The sequence below is a fragment of the Hemiscyllium ocellatum genome, chromosome 32 (genome assembly GCF_020745735.1).
Source record: "Hemiscyllium ocellatum isolate sHemOce1 chromosome 32, sHemOce1.pat.X.cur, whole genome shotgun sequence".
Lineage (NCBI taxonomy): Eukaryota > Metazoa > Chordata > Chondrichthyes > Orectolobiformes > Hemiscylliidae > Hemiscyllium > Hemiscyllium ocellatum.
Window position 1 is genome coordinate 14,692,247 of NC_083432.1, and position 16,472 is coordinate 14,708,718.

A 16,472-nucleotide genomic window follows, 5' to 3' on the forward strand; every position below is an offset into this window, starting at 1 on the left:
AGTAGAGCTGAGACCGCGATCTTATTGACTCTTATTTCTTATGTTGGGAACAGAATGAGCTTGGATTTTATTCAGGATATTCACTTAAGCTTCATGAACTCACAGACAGTCGGAAGACTTGCAGCACTTTTGCAAGTCTACCCACTTGCCATTCATTCAAACTTTACATAATTCTATTGGAGGAGAAAGTGAGGACTGCAGATGCTGGAGATCAGAGCTGAAAATGTGTTGCTGGAAAAGCGCAGCAGGTCAGGCAGCATCCAAAGAGCAGGAGAATCGACGTTTCGGGCATGAGCCTGAAGCTGCGCTTTTCCAGCATAATTCTATTGGATGCCATCATTGGAAACCGTTTCAAGCTTATATTTCACTCAGTGGCTGACCATCACACATCAGTTATCTAGTGAGCAGTCAGAAAAGGAGCGGTGATATACTAGCATCCTGTCACCTTTTGTGGTCAAATTAACATGCTTGACAATGGGAGATTGATCTTTTCAGACAGGCTTGATGGCCTAATATCTGAATCACACGTACCATTGTGCTCCAATGGCCTGTGGAACAACCTGCAGTCTTGATTCATTGATTAAGTACTTACAGGAACAGACCAGTAATTTGAGTGAAGAGTATTTCTACTCCATTTTGTATAATGCTGGAAGGTAATAGTAAAATGTGTTGGGCAGAGAGGAACTGGATTCTTAACAGTATTCTGTCCTGTCAGGTTAAATATCCAAAATTTGGTGTCCATGATTTGGATTGGTGAGCTTTTGACTTGCATTACATTTTTGGGATTCAGGTAAATGAATTAAGTTCAGTAGGTAAGTAATGTACACTTTAAGGAGGTTTCATATCTTCACCTACTCAAATTTTAGCCATTTCTGTTGCACTCATTTTTGAAGACAATTTTTTTCAAGTTGTAGCTTTGTATGAAACATCATTTGGAGATCTGTAGACCATTTCTGATTGTAGTGTGGATATAAATCCATCATCTTAATTTGATATTAATAATATGTGATGTGCAGATAATACAAAACTTGAAAGTATTGTTCACTGTGAAAGAGAAAAGGGATGGACCTCAAGGGGACAGACTTAATTTGATTAAGTTTGTGGACACATGCTAGAAGAAATTTTGTTCAGAATAGTATGAAGTGTTGCGTTTTGTCGCATGGATGAGAAGAGACAATATTAAAGGCAATGTAGAGACTTAGGGGTAAATGTGCACAAATGCATGAAAATGGTTTCAAAGGTATGCTTAATGCCAGACTTTATGAATACAAGGATGGAGTACAAAAGCAACAACTTTGGTGAACCTTGAAAAACCCTATTCAGCATCAAATGGAACTGTCCAGTCACTTCTGCATGCTTTTCGAAGACTGAAGGCCTTATAGAGCTGCAAAAAGATGCATGAGACGTTTCGATTAGATTTGATTCCCTACAGTGTGGAAACAGGCCATTCGACCCATCAGGTCTACGCTGACCCTCTGAAGAGTGACCCACCCAGACCCATTACCCTATCCTATATTTACCCCTGACTAATGCACCTAAGACTATGGGCAATTTAGCCTGGCCAATTGGATTTGACTGAAGTGCTCAACATTATGAATGGTCTGGACAGATTTTGGTAGACAAGTGTTCCCATCGGTGGACATCAGTTAACAAAGGAATCAACCATAAAATGAGGAAAAATATTCTGACGCCTCGAGGTTTGGATCGGGAGTTAATTGCTGCAGTGTAGTGGAGGCAGATAAGATTGTGACTTCAAAAAGAAAATTTGATTTGTACCAAGGGAATTTGCAGATTTAAAAGGTTAAAGATTGCGTGAAAGTGAAATTGTCTAAGTTGCTCTTAACGAGACAGCATGGTCACCTCCTGTGCTGCACCTATTCAGAGTATGATAAGTTTTTGATAAATCAGTCTTGTATAGCACGACAGGGAGACCCCATAAATCATACGAATCTCAACGTGGGATACCAAATAGATTTGGTATTCGTAGTAAGCAATGTATTTTTTTTGCTTTCGATGTGCATTTAATGTCCTATAAGAGATTCTCTATTGAATTGCCTTTGATTCTAGGGTGGTTTAATTACTATATTGAGTTGTAGTTGCAATATTCTGGTTTTGAAAGGAAATCTCTGATTCAAGTTTAATTTGTAGACTAAATACAATCGTTGAAATGTTTGGTTTGACCATTTGAAAATCTGTACAATGTCAACTCTGTATCTAAAGTCGCATTTTCAGTCTATAGGGAACAGCGTGTGGACATGAGGAGAAGGATGATTGTATTTATGAAGATAACTGAAATTGAAATTGGTTTGGTTGAGATCTGAACTATCTCTTCTGATTAGTTTGGCTAGCATTTGCAATTCCTAGTGATAATCTGGAAATTTACCCGTGCAAATGCTATTGAAGAGCATTGTTTTTAATAAAATCACAGTGAGCACTATTTTGCTGCCATGGTTATTGTGGTAACTTTTTTTTTGCATCTTGACACTTGTATTTTTAACTCGTATTAAGAACAGCATTTGTGTATTTTGACGTTTTTGAGTGCTTTTTGCAGACTCACCAATATGATGAACATTGTTCCAACTAATAACTGGTGCGCTGCAGCTAATTTTTTTTGATCTTGGTGTTGAGGTTCTTTTAAGTGGCTTAAAGGTACCATTTAATGAGTGGCATTTTTTTGTAGAATTTCCAGTTGTTCCATTTAGATTTTCCATACTAGCTCTGCTGATGTGCATTTGAATAGTAATCGGTTATATTTAATTGATAATTGTTGAATTTTATCCACAGTAGTTCCTTGAAATTTGACTACATTTGCCATCAGATTTATTCATTACCTTCGGCTGTTGCCCTTTAAGCTGGTGATGAGCTGGTGCTTTGAATTGCTGCAGTCCATTTCCTTTAGGTAGACTGTCAATTATGTCAGAATGGAATTCCAGGATTTTGACCTGCTGAAGGAATGGTGATGTATTTTCAAGTCAGGATGGCAAGAACCTTGGAAGAGAACTTGCAGTTGGTGATCTTCCTGCAAGATATGAAGAAGTAATTTGATCTCCCTGCTGCAGCAGAACTTTTTTTCTAATTTTTGTTATCATACATCTGACGTTATTATGATTGTTACTTTAGCAAACTGTTTTCAGGACTTTAAGATGGCTTTCAAATAGGAATAGTCAGGCCTACATTTTAAATTAAAGATACAAAAGTTTTGGCAACTGAGTTAAAGGTATCTAGCATTTTTACTGTACTTCCCAAAGTATTGCACTTTAATAACTTGAGTACAAACTTGAGTACACACATTTTAACTATTTTAATATTTCCTATACAGGCTCGCTTGGTTTCTCTGTACTTTGACACTAAGAGGTACCAGGAGGCATTGCAATTAGGTAACTATTGATACTGCCTTTCATCTATTGGGTAGATAGCCTGGGAGCTGTAGTAGCATTATGGTGGGGGTGGGTTGCATTTGAAACTTCAATCAAAACTTGCAGGACAATTAGAATGCAAGACTTTCCTCCATTTTGCTCTATTTGGCTTTATAATTTTTAAAGTGTTGATGGTAATTAATCGGTGCATAGGTTAATTGCCGCTGGTTTAAGTCTGTTCCAAAAAGTGGTGGACTTTGGTATTTGTTTGAAATCTTTAGAGACTGCTTTAAGCTGTTTTGAGATGGATCTTGTGGACTGATACTTAAATGAGACGATTCTTAACCTACCAACTAGGTAGTGGAGTAGTATCTCTGTAATAAAGTAATGCTGCTTTCAGCGGAAATTATAATAACATTTGAGGTATTCATTTCTAAGTGCACTCGCTTTAAATTGTATGATATGTGAATTCAAATCTGATTTGTCAATATAGTGTTAAATATCATGAGACACATTTCCCTGTTTTGACCGATTTTTGGGGTAAGCCAGCTAACTTCCATATTTGTTCTTTGAAAGTTTGGGAAGAATACTCTCTTCATATAGGTCTTGTTGCAATATTTTTGTCAAAGAATTTCACAGTAAGCTCGAAGTGTAGTCACTAGTCTTAAAGTGGAAGTATATTTCTGACCCCAGTTTAAAATGAGATCAGTGTGTTTGTTTCAAACCATTTTTTCTTCATTTATGTAATATTCAATGTCTTGTCACATACTTCACAAACCTTTTTTTTAAGTCACTGATCCCTTGCAACTTTGGTTCTTATTTTCATGGTTTGTCACTGTTGAATTTGCACATCTTTTTGTTATATGTATAACATAGAAGCTCCACTAGAGGGCAGGCCTCTATAAATTTTCATAACTTGCTGTCATTTCATATCATCATTGATGCATTTGTCACTGCCCAGTAGAAGGCAGTACACTATTGGAATGTAATTAGATTTAATTACAGAGTTTGAGTTGGTACAGAAGTGCTGGCTTTTCACAAACCATTTTTAAAAAATTTCAGTTTATTTTTTCATAGAATTACATACATGTCTGGGGTAGACATTCCAAACCCTTCCTATTCTGATTATGCATGTGCTGCAAAAATTGAGTAGTTGGCAGAATTGATATTAAATGTTTTGTTGAGAAGAGAAAGAGAATAAGAAAGCTGAGAATTAGAAAAACTTATTAGCATTCAACTCTGCCCATCACACTTAAAGGTAATACATGTTATTTCTGTGTAGACATTTTTCCTTCATTTTGTCTACATATTAAACCATATTTGTCTAACAGGTCTTGATCATGGATTTCCATTTAGTGCATCTGCTTCACACCATTGTTTTCAACCTTGCTATGCTAGGCAGCCAGCTGTCATTGCTAAAGGAGTAATTTTGTATTTTCTGCTTTTTAAAAAAGAACTAGTGACCTCCCAGCTATTGAAAGTTAGAGCACAATTTTTATATTGTGGCACATTCTTGCCTTCTCCCCTCATAAAAATTACAGCCATTCTATTAGAAATAAAGCATGGCTGAAGTGTTGATATATCAAGAGCAAGTTAGATAGATATTGATAGTGCGTTCCTCCATTTTTGAGTTGATATCAGTGCAGCCACACTTTTGGCTGAAGAACAGATTGTCGTCCAATATTTTGACCAGAGAAGCATTTTTGGCCTGTATGCTTTTGAATGTATTCCTATAATAGCTGAGTGGGTTTAGTCAATGACCAGCTAAATGTGTGTCCAGAAGAGTGTCTGGCTGAAAGTCTGATCTATTGACTTACGTTGTCTCAACAGTTACAATTACCTTAATGAGCTTGTTTTAGAATTAGAAAAAATCACCAGTGCTCTAATTCTTGACTGTTGCTGGAGGTGTGCGTGTGTACTCATTAGGTGAGAATAAATCTGGTGGACTGAAAATCTGTTACCCTGTTGAGCTTTTTCTGAAAGAGAAAGCATAGTTAATGTAGGAGATGGTTTTGTTTTAGTACATTGTAATTGATTGTGTCAGGTTTTCTTTCTTCTCTTTGAGGTGATCTTGCTAGTAGCTGGAAAGGACTGGGATAAAGTCTGACATTGGACATTGACTGACAATACAGTGATGTAATTTGTTACTAAACAATTCAGACTTGAAAGACATTGTGGGAACAAATTACTGCAGAAGACATTGTAACAGATTTGGCTCAAAAATTAAAATCCTCATTAGTATGATTGACTGACTGCTTTTTTAGATTAGATTAGATTTACAGTGTGGAAACAGGCCCTTCGGCCCAACAAGTCCACACCGACCCGCCGAAGCGAAACCCACCCATACCCCTACATTTACCCCTTACCTAACACTATGGGCAATTTAGCATGGTCAATTCACCTAACCTTCAGAGTGTTATACTTGCAGCCATTTTGACAATTTATTTTTCAATTCTGAGATTTATTGAAAGCTCTAAACAGCAATACAAAGCCCAAGTATCATCTTTTCCTTGTGTCAGTTCAGCATTGTCTCCGCCACCCCTCATTGTTCATGGGTTCTCTAATTAAATAGTTGTAATGGATTTGGAAATCTGTATCTTAAAATGGCCATTAATGTTTGGTCAGCTGAGATTTTTGAGACACGATTGTACGTTGAGCGAGAATATTAAGGAGTGTGGAGTAAAGTTAATGTACAGATGATGTAACAGTGAAGCAAACAACATACTAGGAACTAGGTGGTCTTTTCTTCCTCCTACATTGCCATGTATTTTTCAAAATCTTTTTGATATACTTTACTCATTTAGAATAAATATCTTGAGGTCTTTGTATCTGAGATGAAGAATCTCTAAGCTCATAATGCTATAATGCTAACTAATTTAGTAATACTTATGTTTTCCTCTTGCAATATATTTTAATCCAGGGATTTGTCAATAACTTTTTGGCATTATAAAACGAGTAGCCCATAAAGCTACAATCAACACAGTTGTCTAAATTTGCATTTCTAAAGCTACTAATCTTGGAACTTAGTGACAAGAGTTATAACTTTTAAATATTAAATTTAAAATGTACTGTTCTGCTTTCTCCAAGCTGTTTAAAGTGAAGTTTTTTTTTGTGATTGGTTGTTTATTAAATGCAGATTTTTAAGGTTCCTTTTGACTTCTATCAAATTTAATGCTCAATTTGAATTTTTTTCCAGTTTCCTGATCTCATTATATGTATGATTTATTTTTGTGTAAGTGGTCCTTAAAAGAATAATAGTCCAGTTGTTTACCCCCACCACAAAAAGGAGTCAGTAGCAAAGTTGCTTCCTGCTCAACTCCTATCTCGATACCACAGGTATTACTTGCATTGTTTATTCTTGCTGCTTGCCTCCATTGCATTATTCTCTCCCCTAGCCCTCCGTCCATTTCTGTAAGTATCCTTTTGAAAACTCTACAAATCCATTATTGGAAAAGAGCTAATTTGTTATTGAACCTAAATCAGGGTGCAGCTGTTATTGGGTAACTGTCTTCAATCTGCCAGCTCATCAAGTTTTAAAGAGGCAAACTTGTCAGAAAAAATTAGCACCTGGAGCACTAGATTTAATAGGATCAATAATTGTCCCTGATTATAGTTTTCTGACCACCGTTTAAACTGGTTTTGTTTATCATCTTTCCTAACCTTCTCCCACAGAGGTTCAGTGTCTTCCATTTCCACCTGTGAGGCACTGCTGACCTTTCTTTTTCTATGTCATAGGAACTAAATAAATGCAAGTTGTTGATCACCCTGCTCTAATGAGTCATAAACTGTGATAATTGGGCAGATGAGCAGGAAATTTATTTAAAGGTAAAATGTCTTTTTGTATTTAGGTTTAAAATAAAACTTCCCTTAATTCAACTTGTTCACCAGTAGGATTAATATCATTTCAAACCTGCATTAATCCATTTTCAGAAATATTTTTGAGTTATACTGAAATAAAGAATAATAGTTCAGCCATGAGGATCATCAATAAAATCCTGCCTCGTTACAATCTTAGAGTTTGTTTATTTGAGTAGAACTAGACTAAATTTTCTAATATTTTTCAGGATCGCAATTGCTTCGTGAGCTGAAGAAGATGGATGATAAGGCACTATTGGTGGAAGTTCAGCTATTGGAGAGTAAAACATATCATGCTCTGAGTAACTTGCCAAAAGCACGGGCTGCCCTGACCTCTGCACGAACAACTGCAAATGCAATCTATTGCCCACCCAAACTACAGGCTGCACTTGATATGCAGTCAGGTATGGAACAAAAATAAAACTTCTAAATTTTAGCATTTTCTTTAATGCATTATAGTAGAAATTTTCCTTCTGGTTTTTCTGTCTGTTAAGGCCATGATGTCAATGTGGTCATTTCACAATAAGTCCTTGCTCATGAGTGAGTGTACAGTCTGGAGTCAAGTGCAGAATCCAACAGTTACAAATGGAGGACCATAAGACACAGGAGTGGAAGTAAGGCCATTCGGCCCATCGAGTCCACTCCGCCATTCAATCATGGCTGGGCATTTCAACTCCACTTACCCGCATTCTCCCTGTAGCCCTTAGATTCTTGATGTCACAAGGAATTATCAATCTCTGCCTTGAAGACATTTAGCGTCCCGGCTTCCACTGCACTCTGCGGCAATGAATTCCACAGGCTCACCACTCTCTGGCTGAAGAAATGTCTCCGCGTTTCTGTTCTGAATTGACCCCTTCCAATTTTAAGGCTGTGTCCACGGGTCCTTGTCTCGAAGCCTAATGGAAAAAATTTCCTAGGGTCCACCCTTTGCAAGCCATGTATTATCCTGTAAGTTTCTATTAAGTCTCCCCTTAATCTTCTAAACTCCAATGAGTACAATCCCAGGATCCTCAGCCGTTCCTCGTATGTTAGACCTACCATTCCAGGGATCATCCATGTGAATCTCCGCTGGACACGTTCCAGTGCCAGTATGTCCTTCCTGAGGTGTGGGGACCAAAACTGGACACAGTACTCCAAATGGGGCCTAACCAGAGCTTTATAAAGTCTCAGTAGCACAACGGTGCTTTTGTATTCCAACCCTCTTGAGATAAGTGACAACATTGCATTTCCTTTCTTAATCACGGACTCAACCTGCATGTTTACCTTTAGAAATTCTCAACTAGCACTCCCAGATCCCTTTGTACTTTGGCGTTACGAATTTTCTCACCGTTTAGAGAGTAGTCTATGCTTTTATTCTTTTTTCCAAAGTGCAAAACCTTACATTCAATTCCATCAGCCATTTGCTGGACCACTCTCCCAAACTGTCTAGATCCTTCTGTAGCCTGCCTGTCCACCTAACTTCGTATCATCGGCAAACTTCGCTAGAATGCACCCAGTCCCTTCATCCAGATCATTAATATATAATGTGAACAGCTGCGGCCCCAACACTAAACCCTGCGGGACACCGCTTGTAACCAGCTGCCATTCCAAAAAGGAACGTTTTATCCCAACTCTCTGCCTTCTGTCAGACAGCCAATCCTCAATCCATCCCCGTAGCTCACCTCAAACACCATGGGTCCTCACCTTGCTCAGCAGCCTCCTGTGTGGCACCTTATCAAAGGCCTTTTGGAAGTCTAGATAGACCACATCCACTGGGTTTCCCTGGTCTAACTTACTTGTCACCTCTTCAAAAAATTCCAACAGGTTTGTCAGGCATGACCCCCTTACTAAATCCACGTTGACTTGTTCTAATCAGACTTTGCTCTTCCAAGAATTTAGAAACCTCACCCTGAATGATGGGTTCTAGAATTTTACCAACAACCGAGGTTAGGCTAATTGGCCTATAATTTTCCATCTTTTGTCTTGATCCTTTCTTGAACAAGGGGGTTACAACAGCGATCTCGCAATCATCCGGGACTTTCCCTGTCTCCAGTGACTCTTGAAAGATGTCAACCAATGCCTCCGCTATTTCCTCAGCCACCTCTCTCAGAACTCTAGGATGTATCCCATTGGGGCCAGGAACTTTTGAGAGGTTGGAAGCCGGTCAGAAATAGCCCAGAGAAAGCACACAAAGCAGTGTGTGTTATGAGCCATTTGCGGTTGTTGCTTCTAACAAACAGTAAGAGCTTCAGCCAGACTGTTGGAGGATAGCAAGAGAAAAAGAAGTTGCAGAATTATTTAAGAAGAAATAAGCCTGTGTTGGCGGCAGAAGAGGACTTCAGTGGTTAAGCATTAGGCTTTGTGAAGGTAGGGTACCTAAGGACAGGGGGAGAAAGAAAGAGGCATGACAGTCAGAGGGATGGAGAGAAAAGGGCAAACGGAAGTGAGGGCAAATGGATGTGGGAAGCTAAATCATGTGGATATTTGTTAAGCAAGATCGTTTAGCTTTTAACTTCACAGTAAGTGGAGACCAAGTTGGAAAATTGGATAAAGCTCGTGTCAGTCTGATGGAATTGGAGACAGTACTCGGCTATGAGGAAGATGAGTAAAACATGACCTCTGAACAGATTAAAATAACGATGCTTTGTTTCTAGTAATACACACCTTTCCTAATGATGACTGCTTAATTCCACAAAAGGTAAAATAGCTGTTGGTACGGTGGATGGATCCCTGCCTACCACTATTAATAAAGTATAAAAATTGCAGTAAGAAAGTGCCCAGTGTCTGAGAGTCAAGAAACATTTAGTGAAACAAATTTGATAATTTTCTATTAACCTTAAAGGCAGTCAGTTGTATGATTAAAAAATTATACTCCAGCTGTTCCCATTGGGCGATCAAAAACCAAGTTGAGAAGTCACCAACCCCAAAGTAAGGCCCTTAAGCGGCAGTTGGAATTTAACAATGAGGTAGCCTGAGACTATGGGACGCATCCTTTAGCAACAGCCTCTCTACCACAAGAATAGTGACAGCTGGTTGAAAGTAACTTGATCCTGTGAGGTATATTAATGTTGTTAACATTCCTGTTTATTTTTTCAATTACTGCACTGTTTAAAACAGATGTGATTTGATTAAATGCCTTTCATCCATTTGACAGCGTGTTTGCTGTTGAGCACAGTTCTTATCAGAGAGCCAGCTTCTCTATTGCTGTGAGATTTTCAGACCAGGATACAGCCATAGGAGCTGTGAAACCTGAGGAGCATACCCATGAACAGTTGTTATTACTGCCACATTTGCATACAGTTAAAGGGATGAATTTCAGTGATTACAGGATTGTCATGGATGAAATTGAGTGAAAGTAGTTTTATAGGCTATGCTTCTACCTGAAATTTATCAAAGAAAATGCAATGTTACGTGTGGTGTGTAAAGCCATAAAATGTTGCAATGTTATCAATGAATCCTGGAAGTTAGAATAGTTTTAGTAATTTATAGTAACCCTTTAGTTGAGATAACAGGTATATCATTTTTCATGGACACTGTTGATCACTCTTCTTGAGGTCATTGGTTGAGATTGTAGAGATTTTACCGTATACGTAGTTTGACACTTTAGAATAGTACTGAGGAGTGATGCTGTGTTGGAGCTGTTTTTCTAATGGGATGGAAAACAAAGGTGTTGCCCAGCTTCTCAGGATGTAAATAACATTTTGTGGCACATCTTTTTCTTTTAAAAAAGGCTGGGAACTTCTTGGAGATAAATACTTATCCTCAAGTCAAGATCACTAAAACCTGGTTGTCATCACGTTGCTATTTGTGGTACTTGCCTGTTCCCAAATTGAATGTATTGTGGTACAGCTAGGGTCCTGAAAGGTGTCTTCAACATGCAAGTCTACCCTCTTAAAGCTTCCTTTTCAGAATTACTATCATCAGTTGTATTCCAAAATGCTGGTGGTGTTTTGTATAAGACAATCTGGCTTGGAAATTCCGTACTGCAGAGTGTCTTAGAGTCATAGTCGTAGAGTCATACAGCATAAAAACAGAACCTTTTTGGTCCAACTATTCCATGGCAACAATGTTCCCAAACTAAACTAGTCCCACTTGGCCCATATTCCTCTAAAACTTTCCTGTGCATGTACATAGCTAAATGTTTTTTAAATGTTGTAGCTGTAGCTGCAAGCACCACTTTCTCTGGCAGTTCACTCCACGCATGAACCATTATGTTTTTTTAAAAAAAAAAGTTATACTCATTGCCATAGCGAGATACAGCATGGAAACAGACCCTTCGGTCCAGTTTGTTCATGCCGACCAGATGTCCCAACGTAATCTCATCCCATTTGCCAGCACTTGGGCCTGTATCCCTCTTAAACCCTTCCTATTCGGATACTTATCCAGATGCCTTTTATATGTTGTAATTGTACCAGCCTCTGCCACTTCCTCTGGCAGCTCATTTCATACATGCACCACCCTCGGCGTGAAAAAGTTGCCCCTTGGGTCCCTTTTATATCTTTCCCCTCTCACCCTAAACCTATGCCCTCTAGTTCTGGACACCCCCACCTCAGGGAAAAGACTTTGTCTATTTATCCTATCCGTGCCTCTGTTTTATAAAACTCAGATCACCCCTCAGCCTTCGATGCTCCAGGGAAAACAGACCAGACTATTTAGCCTCTCCTTATAGCTCAAATCCTTAAACCCTGGCAACAACTTTTTAAATCTTTTCTGAATCCTTTCTAGTTTCACAACATCCTTCTTACAGGAAGGAGAAGAATTGCATGCAATATTCCATAAGTGCCCTAACCAATGACCTGTAAAGCTGCAACATGACCTCCCAACTCTTGTACTCAGTGCTCTGACCAATAAAGGAAAGCATACCAAATGCTGTCTTCACTATCCTATCTACGTAGAACTCTACTTTTGAGGAGCTTTGAACCTGCACTCCAAGATCTCTTTGTTCAGCAACACACCCCAGGACCTTACCATTAAGTGTATAAGTCCTGCTAAGATTTGCTTTCCTAAAATGCAGCACCTCGCATTTATCTAAATTAAACTCCATCTGCCATTGCTCAGCCCAATAGCCCATCTGATCAAGATCCTGTTGTAATCGGAGGTAACCTTCTTCACTCTCCACTACACCTCCAATTTTGGTGTCATCTGCAAACTGACTTACTATACCTCCTATGTTCATATCCAAATCAATAATATAAATGACGAAAGGTAGTGGACCCAGTACTAATCCTTGTGTCACAGGCCTCCAGTCTGAAAAATAACTCTACACCACCACCCTCTTCTACTTTTGAACCAGTTCTGTTTCCAAATGGCTAGTTCTCCATGTATTCCATATTTCTAGCCTTGCTAACCAGTCTCCCATAGGGAACCTTATTGAATGCCTTACTGCAGCCCATATAGATCACATCCACTACTCTGCCCTCAGCAATCCTCTGTTACTTTTTCAAAAATTTGATCAAGTTCATGAGATATAATTTTTCCCCCACACAAAGCCATGTTGACTATCCCTAATCAGTCCTTACCTTTCCAAATATGTGTAAATCCTGCCCCTGAGGATTCCCTCCAAAACTTTCCCACCACTGACATCAGGCTCACCAGTCTATAATTCCCTGGCTTGTCCTTACCACCCTTTTTAAACAGTGCCACCACATTAGCCAATCTCCAGTCTTTCAGCACCTCTCCTATGACTATCGTTGATTCAAATATCTCAGCAAGGGGCCCAGGATCACTTCCCTAGCTTCCCACAGATCAGGTCCTGGGGATTTATCCATTTTTATACATTTCAAGTCATCCAGCACTTCCATCTATTTCCCTACATTCTATATCTGCCGTGTCCTTCTCCACAGTAAAGAATGATACAAAATAATCGTTTAGTATCTCTTCTCTCTTTCCTCCCCCCGCCCCCCCTCCGCTACCTCATGTCTCCTTTTTGCTCTCCTGATTACCCTCTTAAGTATACTCCTACTGCCTTTGTACTCTTCTAAGGATTCCCTTGATCTCTCCTGTCTATACCTGACATATGTTACCTAATTTTTCTTAACCAAACCCTCAATTTCTCTAGTCATGCAGTAATCCCTACACTTATCAACCTTTTCCTTTCACCATAACAGGAATATACTGTCTCTGGACACTCATTATCTCATTTCTGAAGGCTTCCCATTTTCCAGTGCACCTTTGCCTGCGAACACCTGCACCCAATCGGCTTTTGAAAATTCTTGCCTCAAACTGTCAAAATTAGCCTTTCTCCAATTTAGAATTTCAGCTGTTAAATCCGGTCTATCCTTTTCCATCTCTGGGGTCAGTGACCATAATTCTACTAGTTTTAAAACAAAGTGCCTCCCCACTGACACCTCAGTCACCTGCCCTGCCTTATTCCCACGAGTAGGTCAGATTTTGCCCCTTCTCTTGCAGATACATCCATATACTGTCTCAACTTTCTTGTACACACTTAACAAATTCCTCTCCATCTAAACCCTTAACACTATGGCAATCCAATCTATGTTTGGAAAGCTAAAATCTCCTACCAGATAACAGAAATCTCCTTACAAATTTGTTTCCCAATTCCCTGCTAACTATTAGGCGGTCCATAATGCAATCCCAATAAGATGATTATTCTTTTTCTTATTTCTTAGTTTCACCCAAAAAACATTTCTGGATGTATTTCTGGGAAAATCTTCCCTCAGTATAGCTATAATGCTATCCCTTATCAAAAGTGCTGCTGCTCCTCCCTGTTTTTCCTCCCTTTCTATCTTTCCTATAGCATTTGTATGCTGCAACTTTAAGCTGCCAGTCCTGTCCATCCCTGAGCCATGAATCTGTAATTGCAACGATGTCCCAGCCCCATGTCCCTAACCATGCCCTGAGTTTAGCTGCCTTCTCTGTTAGACCTCTTGCAGTGCAATAATGCATTTTAATTTATCAGTCCTGTTTTGTTCCAGCCTCCCTGACTGTTTGACTCACCACGCCTCTGAACTGCACCAGTCTCGGATTGATCTCTTTCCTCAGCATCTCCTTGGGTCCCACCACCCCTCATTATTCATTTATGTCCTCCCGAGCAGCTCTAGCAAATTCCCCTGCCAGTATGTTAGTCACCTTCCAAGTCAGGTGCAATTCATCCTTCTTGTACAGGTCACTTCTACCCTCCAAAGATTCTATTGATCCTGAAATGTGAATCCTTATCCCATGCACTAGCTTTTCAGTCTCACATCTGCTCTAACCTCCTATTCCTACCCTCACTAGCTCATAGCACCAGGAATAATCCAGATATTACCACCTTCGAGGATCTCCTTTTTAAATTCCTGCCACCTTTTTCTTCTCCCTTTAAAATCGCAACCTTTTCCCTTCCAATGTCATTGGTACTGATGTGTACAATGACTTCCTGCTGGTTTCTCTCCATTTTAAGAACCTTCTGCACCCTCTCTGAGACATCCTTGATCCTGGCACCAGGGAGGCAACACACCATTCTGATTTTTTTTTTCTGCTGCTAGTCACAGAAATGTCTGTCTGTGCCCCTGACTAGAGATTCTCTTAACACAGTCGATCGTTTGGAACTCTGTACCCCTCATTACGTTAGAGTCAGTCTAGATACTAGAATCTTGGCTGTTCATGCCAAATTCCCCTAAAAGTCCATCATCCCCTACGTTCCCCAGTACTTGTTTGAAATGGGGATAGCCACAGAAGACTCCTGTTCTACCTGCCTGCCTCTCCTACCTTTCTTGGAGTTAACCCATCTTCCTGACTGTATCTGCAGTTTTTCGCCCTTTCTATAACTGCCATCCATCACACCCCCTAGCTGTTGTAAATTCCTCATTGCCTCTGTTGCTCCAACTCATCCATTTGATAAGACCGGATTCACAACCAGCGACATTTATTGCAGATCTAATCCTCAGTAACCCTTAAACTCTCCTGAAACTCCCACATCTGACAAGAAGAGCGTGTCACTACTAAATGCTGTTTTGGTCCATCCAATAGCACTGAGTTATTGCTTTACAAACACTGCTCCAGGCTAACTTAATACTTATGGCTTAAATTTTAAAAATTTAACCAAGAGACAGATTCCAATAAAAACATAATCAAGATAGAACCTACTCTACTCACTATTGTATATTAAAACTCAACTGAAAATGTGTTGCTGGTCAAAGCACAGCAGGCCAGGCAGCATCTCAGGAGTAGGAATTTTAACCTACTGCGAATCCTCTTGCAAGGATGCCTTCCTTGAAGAAGCTCTCTTTGACCAGCAACACATTTTCAGCTGTGATCTCCAGCATCTGCAGACCTCATTTTTTACTTTATTAAAACTCAAACCCTCCATTCTTAGCAACGTCCTGGTAAATCTAACCCCTCTCCAATTTAATAGTATCCTTTCTACAGGAGGGTGACTAGAAGTGCACGCAGTACTCCAGAAGAGGCCTCACCAATGTTCTATACAGCCTCAACATGACTCCTATACTGTATCATTTCCTTTTTTAAAGAGACTATTTGCTTGCCCTGCCTTTTGCCATCAGCATAACTCCCTTTACTTGAAAAGTTGACTCTTTTTTGGAACACTTTGTAAAAGGCAAGATTCTTTCTGGTGCTACAACTAAATATTTATCCTTCATTTCAACCAATTACTCTATAGTTTGCATTTCCAGTAGGAGTCATTGATTAGTGACTGAGTGCATGAACTCCAACCATCTTTTTCTCTCTCATCAAGGAGTTTATGCAATGGATCACAATACTGTCACCTCCCTTTCTGAAATCTGGTTAGTTGGTACAATTTTGAGATCCAACCTGATTGACTTAATCAGTTTACTCATTGGGCAGTCGAAGAATCTAAGTTTTTGAAATATTTTTGCTGTAATTGTTTTAATCTTGTAACTGTCCAAATGGCGTTGCCTGTGTGTAATCCTCTGATGGAGGTATACAATGAAGATTTAGTTGCTCTAAGCAAAAAAAAGTAGACGGTCTTCAAACATGGTCACAAATTAGTTTGCATTAATCTGAGATTTTTGCTTCTAGGTATTATCCATGCTGCTGAAGAGAAGGACTGGAAGACTGCTTACTCCTATTTTTATGAGGCATTTGAAGGATATGATTCTATTGATAGCCCCAAAGCTATCACAGCATTAAAATATATGCTGCTGTGCAAAATTATGTTAAATACGTAAGTTTGAAAGGTTTTTCTCATCCAAATTGCTTATTTGCAACATTCCCTTAATTCATAATTGAATCGAGGGATGTGAAGTTAGTACAGAAAGGTGGAGTTCAGGTAGACAACCAATCACGTTGTCTTAACGACTGTTG

The 16,472-nt window shown here is 39.3% G+C and overlaps 1 protein-coding gene across 2 annotated transcripts in view; it reads left to right on the forward strand.

The window, feature by feature from the left end:
* The window catches only part of LOC132830868 (26S proteasome non-ATPase regulatory subunit 11), a 105,280-nt gene that overhangs the window by 40,507 nt on the left and 48,301 nt on the right, over positions 1-16,472 (forward strand). For both annotated transcript variants that reach the window (XM_060848766.1, XM_060848767.1), the window contains exons 5-7: positions 3,320-3,377; positions 7,421-7,615; positions 16,188-16,332. In XM_060848766.1, the coding sequence (XP_060704749.1) occupies positions 3,320-3,377; positions 7,421-7,615; positions 16,188-16,332 (398 nt within the window). The remainder of the gene's footprint in view (positions 1-3,319; positions 3,378-7,420; positions 7,616-16,187; positions 16,333-16,472) is intronic.